The sequence below is a fragment of the Rhipicephalus microplus genome, chromosome 6 (assembly GCF_043290135.1).
Source record: "Rhipicephalus microplus isolate Deutch F79 chromosome 6, USDA_Rmic, whole genome shotgun sequence".
Taxonomy (NCBI): Eukaryota; Metazoa; Arthropoda; class Arachnida; order Ixodida; family Ixodidae; genus Rhipicephalus; species Rhipicephalus microplus.
The window spans coordinates 107,495,899-107,522,884 of NC_134705.1; the positions used below are offsets into that span (position 1 = coordinate 107,495,899).

Here is a 26,986-nt window from a genome sequence, read left to right on the forward strand (position 1 = left end):
TTCATGAGCGTGCTTAGAGATACATGGGCTAACATGGCCTCAGCATAAAAATTTACAGCAATCCCAAAACCTTTCCAGTGGTATTTAACGGGGCATAAGCTAACTGTCAAAGCATTTCTATTTTCAAGACAATATATTCTTCAAATATGTGATTGATGAGAACATATGCGTAGAACCCACGAGAATCAGAACACACGTGCAGCTTTGAGGCACTATTCAATAAAGGGCAAATAACATTGAAAGCACTAGTTAGGGGTCGCACTCTGTCAACGTTTACGTCATCAGCGATTCTCATCGGTAACAAGAATGCTAATGGTTACGCATCACTTAGAGACAGAGAGGTAACTTATTGGAAAGCAGAAAGTTAGGCCTGATCTAGTGCGCTCTAGCTAGCTACTGTACAGAGCAAAATTTGCCTCAGTGACGCATCCTAGCTGCTGCTCGCTAACTTAATTTAGTGAGTGTCGCAAACAGCTTTTTAATTGCCCGCGCTCAGCGGACCCTTTGTACCAAGTTATGAGCACTCAACTTCAATTTTTCGCTCTTTACTCCACCGCTTTATTGCTGACAATGTTAGTGGAAAAGTCTACATGCCCAAATGGAAAAGTAAGTATGCTGATATGAGTTCAGAAATATAAAGCTTTGTGATTTTTTACTTACACATAGGCAACCAATTTGGCAGATAATTCACTTCTTTCCAAACAATTTACGGAAACTGTATCGCCGAAGGCAACTTATATATTCTTTGGAGCTCAGCACCGCTATACCACGTGGAGTGGGATACAAGAGTAGTTCCGATGCGAACTTAGTAATAACATTTATTTGCGTCTGTTTTATACACAGCTGACGCGTGTTAGTTTGGTAAGCCTGACTGTTTAGTACACTAGGAGCTTCAATTACCACTAGTGAGAAATACGGGCATTCACAGCCCGTAATTAGCAGTCTACAGAAGTTTCATCATCATCATCATTAGCGTGACTTCGTCCGCTGCAGGACAAAGGCCTCTCGCATGTTCCGACAGTTAACCCGCTCCTGTGCTTGCTGCTGCCAATTTATAACCGCAAACTTCTTAATCTCATCTGCCCACCTAACCTTCTGTCTCTCCCTAACCCGCTTGCCTTCTCTGAGAATTAATGTCCAGCGGTTATCCTGTCTACGCGCTACATGTCCGGCCCATGTCCATTTCTTCTTCTTGATTTCAGCCATGATATCCTTGACCCCTGTTTGTTCCCTAATCCACTCAGCTCTCTTCTTGTCCCTTAAGGTTACACCTACCATTTTTCTTTCCATTACTCGTTGCGTCGTCCTCAATTTAAGCTGAACCCTCTTTGTAAGTCTCCAGGTTTCTGCTCCTTAGCTAAGTACCGGCAAGATACAGCTGTTATATACCTTCCTCTTGAGGGATAGTGGCAATCTACCTGTGATAATATGAGAGTGCTTGCCAATTGTGCTCCAGCCCATTCTTATTCTTCTAGTTACTTCAACCTCGTGGTTGGGCTCCGCGGTTATTACCTGCCCTAAGTAAACAAAGGCTTCTCCCATGCGTGGAACTTTTACAACTTGAAGTGCACAATTACCTATCTCGAAGCGCTGCTCTGTTCCGAGGTTTTTGTACATTACTTTCGTATTCTGCATAATAATATTAAGACCCACCTTTCTACTTTCCTTGTCTAACTCCGTAATCATGAGTTGCAATTCGTCCCCTGAGTTACTCAGCAATGCAATGTCATCGGCGAAGCGCAGGTTACTAAGGTACTCTCCACTCTTATCCCTAACTGTTCCCATTCTAGGCTTCTGAAAACCTCCTGTAAGCACGCGGTAAATATTATTGGGGAGATTGTGTCCCCCAGCCTTACAGCCTTCTTGATTGGTATTCTGTTGCTTTCCTTATGAAGCACTATGGTAGCAGTTGATCCCTTGTAGATTTCTTCCAGGATGTTTATATATACTTCATCGACGCCCTGATTTTGCAGTGTCTGCACGACGGCTGATATTTCTACTGAACCAAACGCCTTCTCGTAATCTATGAAGGCTATGTATAGTGGTTGGTTATATTCTGAGCAATTTTATATTACCTGAGTGATAGTATGAATGTGGTCGATTGTTGAGTGGCGTGTTCGAAATCCTGCTTGTTCCTTTGGTTGACTGAATTCTAATGTTTTCTTTACTCTGTTAGCAATTACCTTTGTAAATAGCTTCTATACTACAGAGAGCAAGCTGATCGGCCTGTAATTCTTCAAGTCCTTGTCATCTCCTGTTAGCGTTCTTGTTAGCGTTCTTCCAAGACTCTGGTACTCTTCCCGTCAGGAGACACCTCGTAAACAGGGTGGCTAGTTTTTCTAACACAATCTGTCCTCCATCTTTCAGCAGATCTGATGTTACCTGATCCTCAACAGCAGCTTTGCCTCTTTGCATGCTCTCCAAAGCTTTTCTGACTTTTTCTATTATTACTGGTGGGGTGTCATCTGGGTTAGTGCTAGTTCTTATAGTATTAAAGTCGTGGTTGTCCCGGCTACTGTACAGATCTCTGTAAAACTCCTCCGCTATTTTAACTATCCTACCCATATTGAAGTTATTTTGCCTTCTATGTCAATTAGAGCATATATCCGATTTTTGCCTATCCGAAGTTTCCTCTTCACTGCTTTGACGCTTCCTTCGTTTCTCAGATCGTGTTCAATTCTCTCCATGTTATACCTTCTTACATCGGATACCTTACGCCTATTAATTAACTTCGATAGCCCTGTCAGTTCTATTTTGTCTGTTGTACTTGAGACTTTCATGATTTGCGCTTCTTAATGAGATTCTTTGTTTCCTGGGAAAGCTTGCCAGTGTCATGTCTAACTATCCTGCCTTCAACTTCCACTGCACACTCCGTAATGATACTCGTCAGATTATCATTCATTGTATCTACGGTAAGGTTGGTTTCCTCACTAAGAGCCGAGTACCTGTTCTGAAGCGAGACTCTGAATTCCTGTACTTTGCCAATCAGTGCTAGCTGATTGATTGGCTTCTTGCGCATCAGTTTCTGCCGTTCCTTCCTCAAGTCTAGGTGAATTTGAGACGTACCATTCTATGGTCACTGCATCGTACCTTGCCAACCACTTCCACATCCTGCACGATGCCTGGGTGTGCACTCATTATAAAAAGTCTGTATCGTCCTTATTTTTGCCATTTGGGCTCCTCCGCCTCCACTTGTGGTTTCCGCGTTTTCGGTAGAAAGTATTCAAAATCCGTAAATTATGGCGTTCAGCGAATTCTACTGGTAGCTCTCCTCTGGCGTTTCTAGTACCGATGCTATGATCTCCTATTGCCTGGTAACCAGCCTGCGTCTTCCCTATCTTTGCATTAAAGTCACCCATCAGTATAGTATACTGTGTTTTTACTTTACTCATTGCTGATTCCACGTCTTCATAGAAGCTTTTGAGTGCAGCGTCATCATGGCTGGATGTAGGCGCGTAAGCGTGTACCACCTTCATCTTGTATCCTGTATTTAGTTTAATTACGATACCTACCACCCTTTCATTATTGCTGTAGTATTCCTATATGTTGCCAGCTATGTTTCTGTGAATTAGGAACCCCACTCCCAGTTCTCTGTTGTCAGCCAAGCTCCGATAGCAAAGGACATGCTCATTCTGTAGCACCGTATAGGCCTCATCTGTCCTCCTAACTTCACTGAGCCCTATTATATCCCATTTAACACCCTCTAGCTCCTCTAATAGTCCAGCTAGACTTCCCTCACTAGATAAGGTTCTAGCGTTACGCGTTGCCAAGTTCAGGTTCCAATGGCGGCCTGTCCGGATCCAGAGATTCTTAGCACCCTCTGCTGCGTCGCAGATCGGACCGCCACTGTGGTCAGTTGCTTCGCAGCTGCTGGGGACTGAGGGCCGTGAGTTATTTGACGTATGCATGTGGGATGTAGTGGCCAGATACTGCACCAGGGTGGCCAATCCTTCTCTGGTGAAGGAGTGCGTTTCCGGCCGTGGTTACCGGTGAGGCCGCACCCCAGGCCTCTTATTGCAGTTTCATCACCGCGCGGATTTTATTTTTTTATCGGTTGGGAACTGCGCGGCACCGGGACTTGAACCGCGGACCTTTTGCATGCGAGGCGAATGCTCTAACCACTACGCCATCGCTGATTGCGATGGCGTAGTGGTTACAAGTAAACTCTACAACTCTACAGGTAAGTCCATTAAATATGAGCCCACGATCAAGTTTACAATTTTATTGCCACATGCACTAATGCAAGCATCCTCATAAGCCCAGTTCCCACTGATATTGGTATGTGATCTCAGGTAATGCAAAGAAATCATGAGAGAAGCATGTAAGTGGGTGTACCTTTGTTCCTTTTATTTTATTTATTTGAAATGAAGCTGAATTTAATTGAATTGCCTTTATTTGCTTATTTAAAATAGTATCCTCAGGTATAAACATATTGAAGGAACTGATTGCAATATAATTTTAGCAACTACTTCACAGTTACAGGTAATAAAACTTAGATTTACAGGTTTTTAGAAACCGAGCTCTCCAATATACACAAAATTCACTTCTGCAAGCATAAGTACTACAGCTACGGAGACACACAGTATCCCTGTGGCTGAATACATGGTGCAAATGAAAGCTATTTAGTTTTGAATTTAAAATAATATTTACAGTCATTTATGCACCTGACTTGAACCTGGGAATATGTGATAATTCATTCACTTACAAAATCAATATATGATTTGCAATCATACAGCAGTCATTTACCAAAAGCTATATGAATGATGGCTTGGTATGATTGTTTATCATTTGAAAGACTTCATTAGGTTTTTCAGTCTGTAGGCAAAGAAATTTTTAGCTTAATTGCAGCTACCTTTTAGCAATCTGCTGTGCCTTCACAGCAGATGCCAAGGAATCCATACCGAAAAGACAAGTAATATAGCAGTTAATGCTGTCTAAATAAGTGGAGTCTGTGAGCATGATGTGAGGCTTATCTAAAATGCAGAGGTAAGTTCAGGCAATATTACTATGCCAGTAATAACTGCTTGTCTTTTCCACCAAGTATTTATTAATAAATATTGCATAAAACAGGACACGCTTCATAAAGCGGTTGCTTTATTCTTAGCTATGAATTATTTTCCAAAAAATAACCTCTTAGTAAGAAAATAAGAAAATCATACAGAAGTTTATTCATTAAAAAACTACGATTGCTCAGAGTTGATCGGCAAATTCATTGTGATGGCTTCCGCAGATAAAAGAGACGACTAGAATTCATGTGCAGAAAACTGAAAGGCCATCGTAGAAGTAAGCAGATAACAATCATGCTCAGCAGGGTGCTGATAGATTTGTGAACGTTCTGGAATGTAGCAAGGAACGGCTGCTTAAACAGTGAGTGGTTAATACAGCCTCAACGTGAGAGCAGGTGAACTAGTGAGCGTATGACGAGCCGTCACCACAAGAGCGACGACGACGAAGTTGCGCTTGAGCTGCTGCACACGTTCAAGCCGAGTTTGAGAGAGGAAAGTTGCGCCATTTATAGTCAATTATTTGCAAACGACTCCAAAGTACTATACATTGGGTTGCAAACGCATTATGTCGCTCCCCTACTGGCAACCCAAAAATCTTACGTCAACGTTGAACCTGCTCGTACTTCTGTTAATCCGCGGAGGTTTATGACCACCATCAATTATTTGTTGAACGTGGCAGCAGGTAATTCCAGCTGACTGAGAACACCACGCCCAGCAACAAGGGTTGGCAGTATAGACACACAAAATATCACGACGCCGAGTTAGAGGTACTTCTGAGTATTTGTTTTTCTACATCAGAATACACTGCAAAAAGTATTTATATATAACTAGCTAAATATATTACAATGTATCGACTATACCACAATGCAGCGCCATACGCGGGTATCGTTAATGCTTTTTTCGGAAATTAGCTGATTTGTTTCATGGGGGCAACAAGACATTTCCGATCTAAGTAAAGATGTTCTACTGGTCAGAGACACTGTGACATCAGTGATGGATTCCCCACATACACATATTAGCGCATCTTGCAAACAATAGTCGCCACTGGTGGCAGAATTGCGGAAATAATATTTTCGTCTTCTAAGAAAGGTATAGCCCCTCAAGGCAAGAGACCCCTTTCCGTGAGCTAATGAATTATGTGATAATGCTGAACCAACGCTGGCTAAACTGCAGTCAATGGAGGATCTCTTCTGGCTTTAGAGACTTTAGTGCTACGATCTTTTATAAGGTGTAATTCAGCTTCTATAAGCTACAAATGTAGCGCTACGGCCTTCACATGAGCGAGGCCATCCAAGCTACGACTAAGGTCGTCACCACAGACATGCCTGTGTAGGAAAGATGAACATCAAACTGTGTCATTCTCTCGAGGCGAAGCAGTCTGCCCTGGCCAATTGGAAAGGGCAGCGCCTCAATTTCAGGCTGTGCAAAAGTCTTACCGATGTCAACAAAAGTGCGGAGAAATGCTCCATGCTCTTCTCTAAGCAGCAATGGGACAAGATTTGCAATTGGGCCGACAAACAGATGTGGAGGGCAGGTCCTTAGAAGCGCCTAAAGCCCATGTTGCTTGACACCACTAAATCAACCAAAATGCGTAGACTGACTCACATATTTCATGCAACTATTCAAAAATCTTCGGACAAGTATGTAGTGGCAGAACTTATTGGGAACGACCAGATTTCGCCTCCGGCCCGCCATTTCCTGCCTCCGTATACGAATCGCGTGCAAATCAGAATTGGACGCAGAATTTGGAAGCGAGGAGAGCATTGAGCAGCAATGCATGACTTAAACACCAGGACAGGCCCGGTGCAGATAAGATCACGAACAAGGCTTTGTGAAACAATGATACCAGGTCGGTGGAGTACCTGACGGATGTCGTGAAGCAGGCGTGGCAGAGTGGTCGGGTCGTGGAGACGTGGAAGTCGGCCAACACCTTTCTCGTTCCCAAACCGGGAAAACCTCCCAGCCATTGGTGATTTCTGGCCCATCTCTCTCACCTAATGCATGCGTAAGGTGGCCGAACATGCCATATTGATCAGGGTTACCGACTAGCTCGAGGAGACATTTATCTCCATAACGTTAGAGGCTTCAGGGTGGGTCTTCGACGCAAGCCCAAGAAGCTGATCAAAGGTAATTTAGAGACACCAACACAAAGAATTTAAGAGGCATACCGGGGATGACTTGAAGGGGGCATCCGACAACGTTCTTTATCACTTCGTGCTTAATCAGACCTCGAGCCCTGGGCTTGGCAAGCGCTAACACGACTAAATGATATCATTCTTGACTAATAGAATAGCCCTTTTCAAGATGTGTGATCTTGCTCTGGATGCCATAAACCTTCTATTCAAATAGACGCCAGAAGGTTGAGTGTTATCAGTGGCCCTGTTTAGTCTCGCTGTGGTTGGATTGCCTCGAAAACTCTTCAAAGTCGATGACAGTGGTAATACTATCTATGCCGACGATATCGCAATATGGTGTACTAGGGGCAGCAATAATCAAATAAAGGCCATGGTACAGGAAACCATTGGATTCATGGAGGTCACTCAAAACCAACAAGACTTTAGTGCTCTCCATGAAAACCGGAACTGCTTCTGCACAGACCCAAGTCCAAGTGCTGCAAACAGAAAGGGTACCAACTATCAGAGGACGTCGACACGACTCTTGGGATAGGTGAGGGTAGCTTGATCCCCAGGGTAGACTGCCTTCGTGTTCTGGATTTCACATCCCATCGAAGGGCTCCGATAACCTGACGTTTGAAAATTCACCACAAAAACTGACTATGCTATCAGACTGATACGAGGGGTTGCCAACAGGGAACAGAATCTTTCAGAAGACAACTTCGTAAGGGTGGTGCATGTTTTTGTGATGGGTCACTTCACCTATCTTTTAGCCTTGCACAACTGGCAGAGGTTGGAGCGTGACAAGCTCCACACGTTCTTCAAAAAGGCCGTCAAGAGAGCCCTCGGGCTTCTCATATACACAAGCTCGGAGAGACGGCATGCACGGCATGCTTAACAACACGCACTAATAAAAGGGGCACAAAAAATTTTTGGAAATGGATGAATAAATTGAACACAACGAACTAAGACTTCATTCAGGGATAAGCCCAGGAGAAACCTTTCTTGTTCGAAAAATTCTAGGGAAATTCGAAAAAAACCCTATGCAGACGTTCCTCTTGCTGTGTCCGAGAGAAGACGCTGCAAATAAAAGAATGCTTTGAGAATTAGGAATAATGCTTCGAGTTCTGAATAACATTTCTAAATGCTGTTTTGTTTCCAAAAGCTCGTGAAACGTAGGCAAGAAAGAAAAAATTATCAATGTTTTCAGGCTCCTGACAGTAAAAGCAAAGGAGAGATGGCACTTGAACAGACCTGTGTTAAGAAGAATTCAATTAGGAAATCCAGAAACAAAACTTTGTGAAGCACATTTTAAATTTTCGGGTGGGGCATCAAATAATTATTACTTCAAGCACAAGAAAGATGACCATATTTTTGAACTAATAACGTAATTTTCATGGAATCCGGATGCAAAGACGATCTACAGAAGGGCCTTCGTAAAAAAGACGGTATTAGTTACCATGAATATATCAAGACAATATAGATACCTCCTTGCGAGGGCTTCAGCCACTTCGTCTATAAATATGCCTCGATGACCTGGCACACATACTCACTGCACTGTACTCAAGTATTTAGAGAATAAAGAAGCCGAAACTTTTTTTATGGATGTCCATACGAAGAGCTAATCAGCAAGTATACCAACTGCCTAATCAGTTACAGGTATGGCGGTAAACCGGGAGTTCATTTCCAGGCCCACGACAATGATGTTGGCGCATTCATTCATTTGCTGCCATTTTGGCACCCGTACATGTGGCATCTTTTATTAGCTGTGACGAGTTATAGCAATCACGTGAAACCATTCGATCTGAAGAAATCCTGCCTTATTTGGGTCTATAAAACTCTATCAGGCTGGCCTATAAAGAATTGTCATTTTCCGCTTCCAATTCCTTGAGACCGCATTTGTAAATCTCTTCGTGATCGATTTTATAAAACACTTCTTCCATAATAGAGCTTGATGACTATTAAAGTGACGTTCTGAATTGGGCAGCGCAGATTTTCGTGTAGAGCAGCATTATCCCAAGTTGGTGCTTGCTCGAGAAGAGGTAAGCAAGATTCAATAGCCTCAGGCTGGGAGTTGACAGGATTACTGAAATCCGTGAAGTCATCTATTTTATTTCTAGCCAGCAAGAATTTGCGTCAACGTTTGTAAAACAAAAAACTGATTGTCCGAATTGGTAGTTTCTTAGCTTTCGGTTGTTAGGAATGAGGATAGTTTGTTCTCAATGGAAGATCGCAATGTTTCTAGTCAGCGCCAGTTCATCATCAGAAGGCCCCGGACACAACTCAAAAGACCTTCTTAACAAAGAGATAAAAAGACAATGCACTATATAATAAGAAGTGATCAAAATGAAAGCAAAGTTGGGGCAGGTTACCAGCAGAAAAACCTCGACCATCAAAACTGAACAAGTATGCGTTTTGAGATAGCATAGCACCTGTGCAAGGAAAAGTCAGCTGTTAAGTATTGTCTAGTGCTGTTGATTTGATTGACATGTGGGGTTTGACGTCCCAAAACCATCATATAATTCTGAAAGACGCTGTAGTGGAGTACTCCCGCAATTTTGACTAAATAGGCTTCTTTGACGTGCACCCGAATCTGAGCACATGGGCCTACAGTATCTCCGCCTCCATCAAAAATGCAGCCGCCGCAGCTGGGATTCAAAACCACGAGCTGTGGGTCAGCAAACGAGTACTTTAGCCCCTTAACCACTAGAGCGGGGTGGTATAGTGCTGTTTCAACTTTCCCTATTGAGCAGGTGGGTTGAAACATCGGCAGGTGGGTTCGCAACATTGGCGCTTGTTCGCAATCATTCGTTGCGAACAAGCGCCAATGATAATTGTACATTTTTGATCATCGTTCTGTGATTTCAGGAGTGAGTTCACGGACACTGCGCGTGCATGTGTTTTTGTTTTCCAGCACGGGCCAGCCAGAGATCGTTCACCTCACAGTCCTAGCAGATATCCGGTAAGTTGTATTCGAAGTATTGTATCCTTGAGGACCAAAAAAAGCGTTTTTTTGCAATACAAGCCAGACACGAAACGCGAAAAGAAGAAAAGCCTTAAGGGTGAGCCAATAGGCTACAACGTTTTTTGCGGAGCCTAAACTGGCCCGATAATTCTTGGAGAAAGTCACAGCGATCATACATGGCGAATATTGAAGCACTAAAGGCTATTCCGTAATGAAAACTATTTTCAGCGCCCCTGTCTGCCGCATGTGCAATGGTTCTCGTACGCGAAGTGATGTAACCCTGCCCAAATCTGGCTAGACCAAGTGAACAGGCTGGTAAGATTACGCATGACAATTAGGTGGCACGCTGAGGAGGATCAACCGTTTTGTAGGCAGATGTACAGATAGGACTGGCGGCCGTACCGCCCGTACCTCTTTCAAGAGGTGAATTCTTAAGACGCACTGAAGTCTACATGATACCAATATACACAGCGACACCATATAGGCTCGCCACCTAATTATTGGCCATGAAGTAAAAAAATATACTTCAGCTCGCTAACCGTCCATGAATGGTGCTTTGCGAAATCCTGGGCCTGCTACAAAAAGGTGCATTCAGTTCAGTGACGTATAAACAAAACTGCACTCCGACATATGTATGAAGCCAGTTTCGTGGGTTTGCCGCTAGCCAGTAGGACCATCGGTGTAGCGCGTTTCTGAATATTTCTGGAGGTGATTGTTTGCAAACGTAACACGCCATCAATATGTATGCTGTCAGGCCTACAGAGTGGCTTCTGCAAGGAAACAGAATCATATAACACGCCATTCAATATCGTTTGTGTCACAGCCATGCCTAAACTCTTGCAGGGCCAACGCAATTCATGGCACTCTGATGTTGCAGGTTCGATCAGAAGGATGAAAAAATCAATATCGACAAGAATGTACACTATAATTTTCAGTGGTGAAGAATTTCACGTTCCAGAATTTTTCTTGAAAAACAACGCTGTTCAAAAGTAGCCGCTTAAGCAGAAGGGAAGTTAGCAGAGAGGTGGAATTTATGGCAGTAACTGGTCGTTTCATCGCTCGAACAGTGGCGCTTCACTGACCAACCGCAAGCGAGTTGGCGGCAAGCGTTGCTGCATAATGTCCACAATATTTTATGACAATCTTGTAGAATCAATACACAAGAAACCTGGAATTTTATATTTCTCTTGATTAGGCATACAGGTCATTCAATCTAGAGTTATTTATGAGGGATAAATATTATTCGGAAGTGCCGGGACGTGATGTACAACACCCTGCAGTTGTGATAGCAGGTGTTAGTTAACCGTTACTGTCATATTCGCTGTTTTCACTGGGGCCTACGTTCAGTGAAATTGCTTTCTCGCAAGCAAAAGTTCTGTTAATATTAGTGGTGAAAACAATCTCAAGAACTTCCTCTATTGAACGACTTCGACCCTTTCTCTTCACCACGCTGTCTGGACGCGAAGATTTTTCTCACACTTTTACGAGAGAATATTTCTCCTCGCAGGCACCAGTTTTTTGTCGCAACACATATCTTGTGCTTGCACTGTATCCTATGCATGTTCTCATGTAAGGTACACCTAATTGCATAACGTCCATGAAAAAGCTCGGAGATCCCACGTACAGTGGGAATCGATGATGTGCGAAGCACAAATGAGAAATGTAGATGTGTCACTTCAAAATCAGCCAACGATAAGATGTGGAGGTAAATGATGCAGTACATGACTTCCGTGTCATGATTTTATTGTTTGGATGTGTCAGTTACCTTCATCTATTCACGTCACGTGATACCAAATTTCATATATGTGGAGCTAGCAAAACAGCCGCGAGCCCGCTATAAGCGTGGTATGTTGTCATGTTCTCACATGACACGCTTGTCAGGGTTATCATGTTTGCACCAGTCATATATTTCGCTATTAATTGACGGCACGTAACACTAATTTTGGTATATCTGGAGCTAGCGAAACGGCCGCTAGCGCATCATGAAGGGCCCATGATGCTCCAATGAAGCGTTGACGCGCACCCACGCTGGGCACACGAATGAATGTGAATGAATGCTGGAAACGCGAATGAATGGAAAACCTTATTAGAAATATTTTTTTTTGGTGAAGGTGGCACCCTATAGTCTGACGTTAGACGCGACCAGCGTCCGTCACGTGGCCTGATGGCAACCGGGGCAAAATGTGATATACTGCCTTTAGCGCCGATGTGTTACGCAGACAAAACTGTGTCTCCCTAATTTCGTGACGGAGGAACGCCAGACGCGCTGAAACACACATGCGTCGAAGCAACGTAGCGTGGCGGCGCCACGAGTATAAGGTGGCACCGGCACCTGGCGTGGGAACGCTAATGTGACGCGACTAAATAAACGCCGGCGAGTATGCGCTCCGCCTCACGTCGAAATGTATTGGCGCCTTGACTGTGGCTGTAGCCATGTTCTAACATGACACGAATCTTTTGATTATCAACTTTGCACCAGTCACATACCTTCGTCATTAATTCGCGTCACGTAATACCAATTTCGGCATAAGAGAAGCTAGCGAAACGCCCGCGAGCGCATTATCAGTGTGGCAAGTAGTCATGTTGTTACAGGACACGCATGTCGTAATTATCATGTTTGGATGTGTCATTTACCTTTGCCGTCCGTTCGCGTCACGTAATACCGAGTTTAGTACATGTGAAGCTTGCGAAACGGCCGCGAGCGTATCATGAGCGTAGCATCTATGACGATAGTTATAGCGCGAGAACAAAACGACGACACAGAGACAAGAAGGACACGAGAGACACTTCTTGTCTCTGTGCCGTCGTTTTGTTCTTGCGCTATAACTATCGCCATGCCATACCAACTAGCCGAAGCTGCCACACTTCTAAGTAGCATGTAGTCTCGTCGTTTCATGACAAGCGTCTCATGTTTGTAATGTTTGCACTAGTATCATACCTTCGCCATTCATTCACGTAACGTCATACTAAATTTGGCATAACTGAAGCTAGCGAAACGGCCACAACTGATCATGAGCGTGGCATGTTGTCATGTTGTTACAAGACACGCATCCCATGATTATCATGTTTGCACCAGTCATATACCTTCGTCATTCATTCTCGTTCTGTAATACCAAATGCGTTATGTGGGACGCTAGCGAAACAGCCGCGAGTGCATCATGAGCGTGGCATGTGGTCATATTGTTACATGACACGCATGTCATGATTATTATATTAGGGTCAGTCACTTGTGTTCGCCATGCAATCATCCCATACCATACCGGTTTTGACACTTGCGATGTAAATGAAACCACCGCAAAATTTGTAGGACTACGAAATGTCAATGAAGACATTCATGACATACATGTCATGATTTTCATTTTATGAATTGTCACATATGTTCTTCATACAGTCATGTTAAGCCATATCAAGTTTGGTATCGATACCATTTTCTAAACGGTCATGATAGGCAAAAGTCGTAGGTGGCTAGATAGATAGATAGATAGATAGATAGATAGATAGATAGATAGATAGATAGATAGATTGATAGATAGAGAGATAGATAGATAGATAGATAGATAGATAGATAGATAGATAGATAGATAGATAGATAGATAGATAGATAGATAGATAGATAGATAGATAGATAGATAGATAGATAGATAGATAGATAGATAGATAGAAACGCTCAAAGTCACCAAAGTTCGCTAAAGAATTCTTCGCATTAGAAATTTGCCAAACAGACGATGGCTAGCTTCGTCGGTGGGCAGTTAGCTCCACCGTGTTCACCACCTGGCTCCATCGTATGGCAGTGACTAACAGAAAAGCCATCGCCCGCGCACGCAACGAAGAGACATTGGCGCAACTGATACCTCCGTTCCCTGAACATAAAAACTTGATATTTTAGTCATTTGTTTTTCTTTGTTAACTAGAAGTAAATTTTGAACAAAATATGTGTTATTAGCGAACTTCGTCGAATTTGAGCGTATCTATCTATCTATCTATCTATCTATCTATCTATCTATCTATCTATCTATCTACGACTTTTATCTCTTCATGCTGTTTGGATATTGGTATTCGTACCGGAATCAATATGGCTTAACATGACTGTATGGCGAGAATGAGTGACTAGTCATAACAAGAAAATCATGGCATGTATATCTTAAAAGTTATGATTTACATTTCATGGTCTTGCTGCTCTTGTGGTGTTTACGTTCACATGAGATGTTTCAAGACAGGTATGATATGACATTGCAGCATGGTGAACACAAGTGACAGATCGAAACATGATAATAATAACATGCGTGTCATGTAACAATATGACTACATACCAGGCTCATTATACGCTCGCGGCCGTATCGATAGCTCCACCTATATGAAATTTGGTATTACGGAATGTGAACGGATGACGAATGTATTTGACTGGTGGAAACAATAATCTTGAGATGCGGGTGATGTAAGAACATGACTACATGCCAACCTCAATGCGCCAGTACACTTCGATGCGATGTGACCCGGCGCACGTGTACGCCGGCGTTAGTCTCGTCACGCCGGCGATGCCACGCCAGGCGCCGTCATGCCTGCCATGTACATGCAGGCGCATGCCAGGCCGCGTTGCTTTGACGCATTCGCGTTTGTGCACCACGCGCGGCCTCTATTCGTCACGAAGAGAGGCTGACGTAGTACTGTCTGGGTAAAGTCTTCAGCGCGAAATGCAGCATGCCGCATTTCATGTCGGTTGACGCCGGACCGCGCCGACGGACGCTGGTCGGGCTGGTCGCACCTGGAATCAGACTATAGACGAGAGTACGTCTCAGGCGCCTTCCCTCACTCGCAGAGACGGAATAAATTTTTTGGAACTGCCAAGGCGCGCCCCGCTATTATGACATGCAGTGGCTCTGGGAGTTCACACTGCGCCCGCTTATAAACTGGGATCTTGGTACAACTGGGCTGTTGCGCTGTTATCGGTTGTAAACTAGCGTAAGAGCCCTGCCGTGGTTGTCTAGTGACTAAGGTACAATGGCCCACTGGTCGCGCGATCCAATCCCGGCGTCGGTGGCTGCATTTCCGATACAGGCGAAAATATTGTAGGCCCGTGTGCACAGATTTGGGTGCAGGTTAAGATCCCCGGGTGGTCGAAATTTCCGGATCCCTCTACTACGCCTTCTCTCGTAATCATATGGTGGTTTCGGGACTTTAAACACCAGATATCAATCGACATTCAACGCAAGAGAAAGAGATTGCTGAGGACTTCTTTGAAGTTTACAGCTCATCGCGCAAATCGTGAGAGTGCGGCGTTTTGCGATTGCACATCTACAACAAAAAACGCTGAGCTCGGTCGTGCTATAAGATATAATCGCAATCAGCAAGAAAAACTACGAGAACAAGTGAAGTGTACGAGTGAGTATACTTATTCCGCTAATGGAAGTGTGACTCCAGCTGTCCACTCTACAGCAGCGATTTGTGTGCAGTATGCCTGTAGTATGCGGCACAAAACTGCTGCCGGTACCCTTTCACAGGCCGCATGCCAATAACAGGATACGTATTACGACTCACGCGTGAATGCACGCACCGCGCATGTTTAGTACAACTGTATCGGCCTACTATCACGATGAAAAGAGATGTGAACGGCGCGGAAAGTATCGCTTTCGACTCGGTCGAACTGCGACATGCCTTGACTGTCACTAGGCAAATCCACATGGGCTTTCGGCTGGCGTAAACGTAGCATTATAAAATCTTGTTCTGGCTGGCACTTTTGCACTTCTTGTGTGATTCGAGTGCCCGGCAGGACTGGCAACTGCTACACATGTGGTGCATTATCGTAAGCCGTATTCTAGCGGTACGTACACTGCGGCTTACAGCACAAGCTCTACCTTGTCAGAACCAAGGGACGCCGCAGATAACGCTGTTCGAGTTTCTTTCAGTCGGATAATACGTACCTGATGATGTTGCTTCCGCAGTCTGCAATGCACACGCTTAAGACTTCCCGGCCTGTCGAGAGAGGTCTTCTGGACGTTTCACACAAAATCAGCATAAATTTCCAGCCCAAGAACAGCGCGAAACCTGATTACAGCCGCACTCGGGTTGTGAAGTTTTGTGTTTGATTTGCAGAGCATCTGCTCGCGTGCCAGTTGAGGGTGTTTCTTCGCCGCGCTTGCAACAGATGGCGCCACGCGCTTTTCCATGTGGCAGCAAGCACTGAGTTCGCTGTGTTCTGGTGTAAAGAGGGCTCACGTTTTCTAGCGTTGCGTCGCTGCGGCCAGCGTGCGCACGCGTCAACATTAAGTCGGTGTATATTGGACCCTTCAAGATTCACTCGGGGCCGTTTCGCTATAGCTCTACATATACCATATTTGGTGTTAAGTAACGTCAAAGGATGACGAAGGTATACGACTGATGAGAACATGATAATAATGACACGCGTGTTATATAAAAACATGACAACATACCACGGTTATGATGCGCTCACGACTGTTTCAATAGCTCTCAATACACAAAATTTGTTGTCACGTGACGTAAATAACCAAGAAAGTAAATGACACGTTAAATCACAATACTTATTACATGCGTGCTCGCGGCCATTTCGCTAGTTACACTTAAGCCAAATTTGGTATACCGAGACGGGATTGGACGACGTATGTAAATGAGAGGTCGAAACATGATAATCGTGAATTGCGTGTCTTGATAAACATGACTGCATGCTGCGCTCATAGCGTGCTCGTGGCTGCGTCACTAGCTAAACACATACCAAGTTTTGTATCAGAGACGTGAATAGATGACGAAGGTAAACGACACGTCCACTCTTGATAATCATGAAAATGAACTCTTGTATGGCATAATTTACCTCCGCCTCGTAACGTTGTGCTGATTTTAAAAAGACATATCTACCTACCTCATTCGTGTTTCGCATATCATCGATTCCCACATTACGTGGGATCTCCCAATTTTTTTAATTAACCAATATTGTATAATAACAAAATTAGTTTTGCAATAATAATCAGAAGTTTATTTCGATATGATAGACGTGCTGAGAGCAAATTGAATTTACGAATACAAGAGTGCATGCGTGAACGTCTCTTAATACAACCAAAAAAGAAGGAAAGATGGCAAACGGTAGAGGGGATGGGTAACAATTACGTGTATCAAAGACCAGGTCGGTAAGGCTAGGGTGGTCACGCTTTCTAAAAAATCTCTGCACAGTAAAAAACACACCACCAAAAACCTGATAAAACTCCACAGAACAGTAAATAAAAATTGTTTTCATTGTTTTCCCCTGAATGGTAAACGCACTTCAGTGAAACGTGCTTTCCGAAAGTGCATGTAAGGCATTTATAAAATCTATACCGGGAAGATGGCAACTGCACAATAACTTATGTGCCGTTAAGAATCACCATTTACATAAAACTATAGTTTGCAATATTTACTTTTCTATTATATAGATTCCTAATGTATTGCTAACTCATTTCCAGACTGACCCCACCCAAGGTCCTGGAGATATCAGTCACCGAGGGGTCCAGGTGAGTTTTTTCTTTTAATGAAAATTTTGTAATAAGTTATGCTGACCGAAACTTGTAAGTAACTGTGCCGGAAATAAGGTTCATAACCGAGGCATGACACGAGAAGAGACCAAACGAGTGCAGATAACAGTGTATGACTTTTTTCGTACGTGTGAATTTTGTATATATACTGGTCAACACACACAAAAATAATGCCGACAATGAAAACAAACAATACATTGCAGCAATGTTCATTATCACTTCAACGTACAGTAAGCAAAACAGGTTTTGCTCGTTTAAGAATGAAATGAATCGATAGCCCACTATACTGTTACTGTTTTATTTCAACTGTTCAAAACAATTTATAACATAAACTGTCGAACGTTTTTGGATAGAATATGTCTAGATTGAAAGAAATATCTACGATCAGTATCTCTCTTTCGCCGTATATATATATATATATATATATATATATATATATATATATATATATATATATATATATATATATATATATATATATATATATACATATAATAAGGGAAAGAAGTGTATACCTAAGGGCTCGTTTTCCGTGTTTTAACACAATAGTAATGAGATCTAACAGACAGTAATACCAAGGAAAGTACAGGGGAAGTTCTTAGAACCAGTGGACTGTAAATAAGAAGAAAGAAAAGTGGATGATAAAATAACCAGCTCACGGCTGGTTATTTTTTCATCCACTTTCCTTTCTTCTTATTTACATTCCATTGGTTCTAATAACTTCCCCTGTACAATCCTTGGAATTACTGTCTGTTAGATCTCATATATATATATATATATATATATATATATATATATATATATATATATATATATATATATATATATATATATATATATATATATATATATATATATATATATATATATATATATATATATATATATATATATATATATATATATATATATATATATATATATATATATATAAAGTGTGTGTATATATACTGTGCTGGCATGCAATAGCAGTGACACGGAGAGAGTCCGCAGATATCACAGAGTGCGCCGAGGAAGCATACCTTGCCCTGGGCCGAACGTCTATCGGTACAATCTTTGTCAAAGCTTGCTTGCTTATACACCAGCAGAATCAGTCAGAGTTTGGCCACGTGTGCGACGGGGCGTCAATTCTTGAAGAAACTTTTACACCGATAATAAGTCTCTCTCTCTCTCTCTCTCTCTCTATATATATATATATATATATATATATATATATATATTTATTTATTTATTTATTTATTTATATATATCTATATGTATATATAGTCAAGTAGATCCTCCATGAGCGGTGACAACGTGGTTTGTTTTCACGCTTCAGCAAAGAGTCTGCGTTTCGGCCTAGAGTGTGGCCTTCATCCATCCTGATGAAGGCCACACCCTAGGCCGAAACGTCGAAATAAACCACGTTGTGACAGCTCACAAAGGATCTACTTGAGTCAGAGTAGACAGAGGGTAGAAGGAGGAGAGCTGTCTTGCTCAGTAGAAGAAAAAGAGAGCGAGGAAAGAAAGTTCAAGGAAAAAGAAATTAGTAGAGACATAATAGACAAGAAGAATGAAGAAGCGTATGGTAAATAGACAGAGGGTTAGACAAAGGTATGAAAGAAAGAGAAAATATAGTAACCAACATACGCAAGCAAGGGGGAAAACCGAATAAAGAGGAAAGAAAAGACAAAGGTGAAAATACCAAACAAACGAGACACAAAGAAGGCCACTAATGTTTTGTGTGTACCTCAACCCCTTCATGCACGGAATGCCATATTTGGTGGGAAAGAAAGCCATATTTGGTGGAAAAGAAAGTTTTATTGAAAAATTGGCGAAACATTTCCATAAAATAATTTTTGCGCAAGAAAGAAAACTCCACATTTTCAGTTTAAAAGATATAAAGTGATCACCTGAGGTGACCAATTTGCAGTTAGATAGTGCTGGTCTCTTTCTGTGAAAGTACAGCTGTTCACTTCTCCATTCCTCAGCTTTAGTTACTCATAGAACATGCTCACGTGCACCTTTAACTGCATAGTAAGCAAACATTATACCACAGAGCCACGTCACTGCTGCACATTAAACTGATGAGAACAGCAGGTATACTTTTTTATCTATGAGAAAACCACTGGTCTATAGTGCTCATCACGGCTCGAGTATGACGGCGGTCCGAAAAAAGCAGTTGTGATCTGTCGCATGGAAGCCCTGACGATGCGGCGTCATCTCTGTCAGATTGCGTAAAGCTTTAAAAAGTTTGGGGACCCTAACGCTTTGCCTTTAGGAGTTGAATGCGATAATAATATTCTGTTCCTAGTGCTTACTTCAAACACTTGGTGCATGAAACATTTTCAAATTTTCTATGCACCCACTGCGTGGTCTTAAAGAAGTAGGCGCATTAGGGTGTGTGCCTTTTGTAGTCAGGTACCAGCTTTACACCATGAAGCCATTATTATAATCACATATTTTCACGCCCACCGGTAATGAAAGCTTGTACCACGCATTATTATTGCAATGTTTTATGTTGCATTGTGAAGCATGTATACAGGACGCATGTGTTTGTTAAGCGCGAAACCTACTGTCATTGCATTTCTAAACAGAGGAAGTTATTTTCACTATTTTCTCTAGCCGAGGCAGTGCCATGTGATTGAACGAGCCGGGTTCGATCCCCGCTTGGACAAAAATAACCCTGGTTCAGTCCGCACTCCAATTCAGGAGTTTTGTACATTCATTCATTTTATTTGCATCATTCTAGATTTTTCGTTCATGCATAAGATGATTATTCACTAACAACCAACGATGCCAGCACTGGTACTGACGCCGACGACGCAAAGTTTGTGAACCGAGTTCTTTAACGTTATTGCATTGTTATGCGTTATTGAAAATGGGACATGCTGGGCTGACGTGTTTTACAAAAACAACACAAAGAAAAGGTTGTTACGCAGCTGACCTTCGTGAAGAAATTATAAATGAGTTGGCCGGTTAGCGGTGACTTGCCTATTCTCCTTTGTGCGAAGCTTTGCAACGCGTACTGCAAAGCTCCCACATTGCCAGCTGCCTTGCTATAACCTATATTGCACGCTTTGACAGAGAAACCGACAGTCCGGTGAAGGTCATCTTTATAGGCTCATGAACGTAGCGAAAGTGAGGTCAGCGTGAATCTTGCGCGCCTGTAGCGATTGTGGTGGTGGTATTTCGCTAATATTTACGTCATTAATCCGGTAAATACATGGCCGTTTTCCACGCAGACATATTCACAAGGACTTTAACTTATTCACCTCAGTAAAAAGTTTATTACATGGAATTATATTAGACAATGTACCTGATTAACCTTTATTGTTAGCTATGCGCTTTCCAGCCTGGCTGTCCCCAAATAGGCAGATGTCCCACAATTAGACCTCAAAGCAGTTTACCGTAAACGTAATTAGGCACTAATTGGTATAAGACAATACTACCACAAGATATGTATTGTTGCCACGTAAGCAGAAAGGCGGGGGTGCAGACATCGCCACTGCCTATATTGTTCATAAGCAGTCGTGTACGCGCACCAATATAGAAAAAAAAACAGGTTCACGAACATCATCGAGATAAAGGTAAGATAGTAGCAAACTGTTAATTCAGAGCCTTCTGGAGCTTTTTTTTATTAGAGAAACACAATAGCTCTTTGTGAGAGTGAACACGCGAACCTGCGGCCTGCGCTCTGCTGCCGTTGCCTAGCGCACTATCCAGGGGGAGCTAAAGAAAGCATGTTCGCTTCTGGCGACATCGCTCATTGAGATACCGTGGCATATTCTAGCAGCGCTTGTCTTTTTACTCTGTTCGCCAATAGATGGCACCCAAAGCAGACGTATTTTCCTTAGCTGTCGTTTTATGGGGCTGTAGACAGCGGCCACAGAACGCAGGCCATGCCCTGGGGTGTTCTCTTCCCCTGAGCTTTTGAGCATTGCCCACCAAGCCAATTAGCCGCTTTTAACGCAACACAACGGCAAAAAATGAGAATACTTCAAGGAGAGAGAGAGATGTAGAATTTATTAATTTTCGGTAGATGGCTGAGATCGGCTCCCACTTAGGGCCAACGGAGAGCCTGTGTCTCCCGGCAACTTGCTTGGCCTGCTGGATCGCCCAAATTTGCTAGTCCAGGCACGAACTGAGCAACGCAAGGAGGTTTAAGAAAAATGCTAGAGTGGGAGCTTTCCCAATGCTTTACAAGCAGTAGTGAAGCCAGCTTTTTCCCTCCAAAGATATGAGAAACATGCTATTTTATTTCGAAAACTTAATTCGAGCGTGAAAACTTGACTTGATCACTCACACATGCACACACCCATGCATAAAACGCTGTGTGTGTTTTATGCAGGTGTGTGCGTGTTTGAGTGTTCGGGTCAAGTTTTCGCGCTCGAATTAGCTTTTCGAAATGTTCTACCAAGTAGCCCAACAAGTTCTTTTAAACTGCTATTTTCTGGTGTGCCCACTCAGATATCTCGTGGCTTTGATAATTTGGTATATCGGCTACTTTAATTAAAAATTAAAAGATACCTGTTCCCGAAAAAAAAATATTCCGCAGAGACTAGTATCGGTGTCGTAATTTCCAATGAGGATTGCCTTTAATTCAATGCTTACTAAAGAAAACTAGTAACACAAGACGCACTTTGAGCATATGTGTCCCTAAAAGAATGCCACGTTAAACTCGTTCGGCGTGCGAGGAAAACGCTCCTTCTGAATCGCTGACCGTCAACAGCTCATCATGCCCCTATAGGATGGTCGCCGCTGCCGCCAATTACGATTGGCACGGCTTCACTTCTGGGCAAGAATTTCCACTCCAGCAGTTTTATGGACGAAGCTCTTTATAGTGGCACCCGTTCGTCCCTCGTAGTCGTTGTAGTATGTAACTAATATAACATTTTGACCTTCAAGGTGGTGCCGTTAAGAGATTACTTCTGTGCGTTGTTGAACAACAAAAAATAGTGCTCAATGTACATGACAATAGCTAATAATGGGGTATGAGAGACAGGAGCATTTGGCTTTCAGTTAACGCGCACGCTGCGATCCCCTTTAGCAGCCATTGGCATGCAGATCGAGCACTATCTGATAAGAAAGAGTTGCTACGTTATACTCGCTGGGTGTGACCTCCTTAGCGTTAGAAAGGTTTAACGAGTGTTGAGCAACAGTGACATGAATACAATGAACTAGTATATACCATGAACTCGAGGTGGTTAAAGGTGGCAAGCAGATATGAAGCGCAAGCCATAAGAAAGTAAAAGCCGAATTCTCCTGTCTCTCATTTTCCATTACCAGTCATTGGCACGTACATTGAGCACTATCTGACAGGAAAAGGTTGCTACGTTATACTTCCTGGGCGTAACCTCCTTAGTTTTAACAATGTTTAGCGAGCGTTGGGCCGCATTGCCATGAATACGGTGAGCTCGTTTATACCATGAACTCGAGGTGGTTAAAGGTGGGAAGTAAACCCGAAGCCCAAGCCGTAAGAAAGTGTGCGTGTGCCACCTCTCGTTTAGTCCTCGGAATGTCCGCTGGATGGCGGTGCTTCTGTATATATATATATATATGAACGAGAGGACACACGGACAGATGCATGGATGGACGCATGAACGGACGCAGGGGCGGATGCATTCACGAACGCAGGGATGGACGCACGAACAGACGCACGCATGGACGGGCGGATGGGCGCATGGACGGTCACACAGACGGACAAAAGGACAGACGGAAGCAAGAACGAATGAACGGACAAATGCTCCGCCCCATTCTGTATCATTGACTCCGTGGATATGCTACCATTTTTTTATAACCTGCTTGGAATACGTGTTTGTGCGCAATGAACCGTTCTGTGGATCTTTCTTCTGCTAATATGTTGTGGAAAACAGGCACCAGGGCGCCAAGAATTGGCATTTTAAACTTGACGGCTGATGCGGTGCGCCCATTCTGGTATTTGAAAATTGTCACCCTTCCGCATAGTAGGTTGAGACGCACAAGTGGTCACCGCTCTCAGGTAAAATTGCATCACCGTGCCATCTGAAGATGGCATATCGTAGCGTGCCTGCGCGTCCTTTCATTTTCACAGACATGTTTTCGTGGTCAGTTGCAGGGATCTGTCTGATTATATCTGGAATTATACCGCAAGGGTACTTACTTGGTTTGCATCTTACGCGCTCTGTTTGATGGGTGCCAGGTTGGCTTGCAATGCACAAAGCCTATGCTGCCCGAATACTGAGATCACATTAGTTGTCTTCTGTGCATGTTAACTCAAATAAAGAAACAACTGTGTGTTCTGAGAAACGATCAAGAGAACTCAAAACGGGGAGGCACCCAGTCGAAACTTTGCTTCAGTTTAAAAATTGGCAGATATCACGTACAGTGGGAATCGATGCTATGCGAAGCACGAATGAGAAAGTTGATACTTAACTCTAAAATCAGCACTACGTTAAGATGTTGAGGTAAATGATGCCGTACATGACTTTTGTGTCATAATTATGATGTTTGGATGAGTCGTTTACCTTCGTCACCTATTCACGTTTCGTAATATCAAATTTAGTACATGGGGAGCTAGCGAAATGGCTGTGAGCACGCTACAAGCATTGTATGTTGTCATGTTCATACGCGACACGCGTGTCAGGATTATCATGTTTGCATCAGTCGTATATTTCGTCATCAATGACGTAACACCAAATTTGATATATCTAAAGCTAGCATAGCGGCCGCGAGTGCATTATGAAGGCCCATTATACTCTAAAGTAGCGTTGATGCGCGTGCACACAGGGCACAGCGACGCTACACTAGCGAAACGTGAGCACTCTATAGTTTGACGCCATGCGCGACCAGTGTCCATCGGTGTGGATTGGCGGCAACTGGCGCGAAATGCGACATGCTGAATTTCTGGCCTATGCGTTAACCAGAGAACACTGCGTCTCCCTCTTTTTGTGATGGAAGGACTCCGGACGGGCTTAAACGCGCATGCATCAAAGCAACGGAGGGTGGTGCGCGCCTGCGAGTATATGGCAGGACCGGCGCCTGGCGTGGCAACGTCCAACGTTTATAGTAAAATATCTATAAACATTGGCAACGCCAGCGTGATGCGACAAAATAAACACCGGCGAGCCCGCGCACCACGTCATGTCGATATGCATTGGCGCCTTGACTGTGGCAAGTAGTCAGGTTATCACATGACTCGCATCTCAAGGTTATCATATTTGCACCAGTCACAAAGCTTCGTCATCCATTGGCGTCACGTAATACCAAATTTGGCATATGTGAAGCAAGCGAAACGGCCAAGAGCGCATCATGAGCGTGGCATGTAGTCGTGCTAGTACATGACGCAGATATGATTTTCAAATTACGGTCTGTCGCTTGTGTTTGCCATGCAATCATGTCATATCATACCAGTTTTGCAGTATGCCATGTGAGCGAAAACACCGCAGGAGCTGCAGGACCATGAAACATAAATCATGAAGTTCATTACATGTCATTATTTTTATGTTATGACTAGTCAGCAATGCTCTTAATACAGTCATGTTATGCCGTACTAAGTTTATTATCAATATCATTATTGAACCGGACAGGAGAGCTAAAGGTCGTAGGTGGCTAGATAGATAGATAGATAGATAGATAGATAGATAGATAGATAGATAGATAGATAGATAGATAGATAGATAGATAGATAGATAGATAGATACGCTCAAAGTCACCGCAGTTCGGTAAGAAATGCTTCGCATATAAAAAAAAACGCCATAAGAGGAGCTCCGACTGGACTTTTTAACTGTTTATAAGGGCAAAGGAAGCGGCGTGTACCTTCATTTGCTCTGATAGAATTTCTTGAAATAAACATTTAGCTGAGAATATCTGCCTGTCTTTGTCAATTTCTTGAATATTGTGCTATTCTACTTTCAACCTTCCAGACACCAACGTCTGGAGAGCGTAGTCCCTTGCGGATCTGCGGCAAGTGTTTTCCCCAACCCAAAATATAAGATCTGCTGTGTAGCACGAAAGTGTTGCGCAAGGTCTGAGTGGAATGAATCAAAAAGACGTTCCATGGCATTACAAGATCGCGAATATCTTAGTGTTACCGATGTCAGATCTAGTGGTAATTGAGATGTAGATCCAATAAACTTTACGAAGGAGGTCAAACTGATTTTGTTATTTTCTTCAGGACAATTATGTAGCTTTTGATGCTGCATCGCATCTCCTTCTACGTAGTAAACATAAAATGTGGAATAAAATTCAAGTGTGCTAATATAGACTGAAAAGTATGCGGAGCCTCGTCAGTATTGTGCTGTTTTGAAAGGCGGGGACACCAAGTACCTTGAACTGACTTCAGGGTTTATCTTGAGGCGCGTTCGCACTTGGCCTCGAAGGAAGGAAAAACAACAAAACTCAACCAGAAATGCACTCGATTCACTGCCTAAGTGGCCGAAAAAACCACGCAGCGTCCGACGCCATAATATGGGCAGGTCCCATATACAGTGGCAATCCCACATACAGTGGATGTAAGTGAGTAGTCGAATGTTTCTTAAAGTATTATACAACATACCTGAGTCTGTGCTAAACGAACTCTAATTTGATATAACGTGCACCTATTTCATCAGCCAAACCAAAGTAAGTTCTTAAAATGAAGAACTAGTAACAGCAGTTCACAAAAATTGACGCAGCACATGTGTGAATTCACCCAGATATATTTGCATGCAGAAATCTAGTGAGGCAGCATATGTTTCATAAACTTTAAACTAAAGACTAGCTCCACTAGCGCAGCCCTTTCCCACAGCCCCGCTGCGGTGGTCTAGTGGCTAAGGTACTCGGCTGCCTACCCGCAGGTCGCTGGGTCAAATCGGCGCTGCGGCGGCTGCGTTTCGGATGGAGGCGGAAATGTTGTAGGCCCGTGTGTTCAGATTTGGGTGCAGGTTAAAGAACCCCAGGTGGTCAAAACTTCCGGAGACCTCCACTGCGGCATATATATTAATCATATCGTGGTTTTCGGACGTTAAACCTCACCATTTAATCAATAATTCTTTTTCCTTATTAGAACATTCTACTTACAGTGCAGCAAAGTCACTTGAGTGTCGCTAACCAAATTTAAAAGGCTACTGTATTGCTTCTATTCCTTAAACTGGAAGACTATGCTGTTCTCAGTCATGAATTGCAGAGCTATGTACATACAACTTGCCGAAAATATGTCTTCGGTAAAATATGGGTCACTATACAATTAGTACTGTAACTATGTAAATAGCGTTGTCAAAATTATGCATACAACCATGCTTTTGTGCTTACAGCCGTTGCTAACTCTTCAATATCATGGTATACTCTTTTCAGTCTACAACATCATTAAGCCCAACGCCTGGTCCTAGTGTGGTAAGTGTTTCACTCCAAGAAAATTATGTTATTATTTAGGGTATTACAATATTC

General features: G+C 43.0%; 1 protein-coding gene across 4 annotated transcripts in view; it reads left to right on the forward strand.

Annotated features, from left to right (window-relative positions):
* Positions 1-337: 337 nt before the first annotated feature.
* Positions 338-26,986, forward strand: part of LOC119167424 (uncharacterized) — a 179,600-nt gene continuing 152,951 nt past the window's right edge. For all 4 annotated transcript variants that reach the window (XM_075866399.1, XM_075866402.1, XM_075866401.1 and 1 more), the window contains exons 1-4: positions 338-606; positions 10,035-10,082; positions 17,534-17,581; positions 26,894-26,932. In XM_075866399.1, the coding sequence (XP_075722514.1) occupies positions 517-606; positions 10,035-10,082; positions 17,534-17,581; positions 26,894-26,932 (225 nt within the window). In that variant the 5' untranslated portion in view covers positions 338-516. The remainder of the gene's footprint in view (positions 607-10,034; positions 10,083-17,533; positions 17,582-26,893; positions 26,933-26,986) is intronic.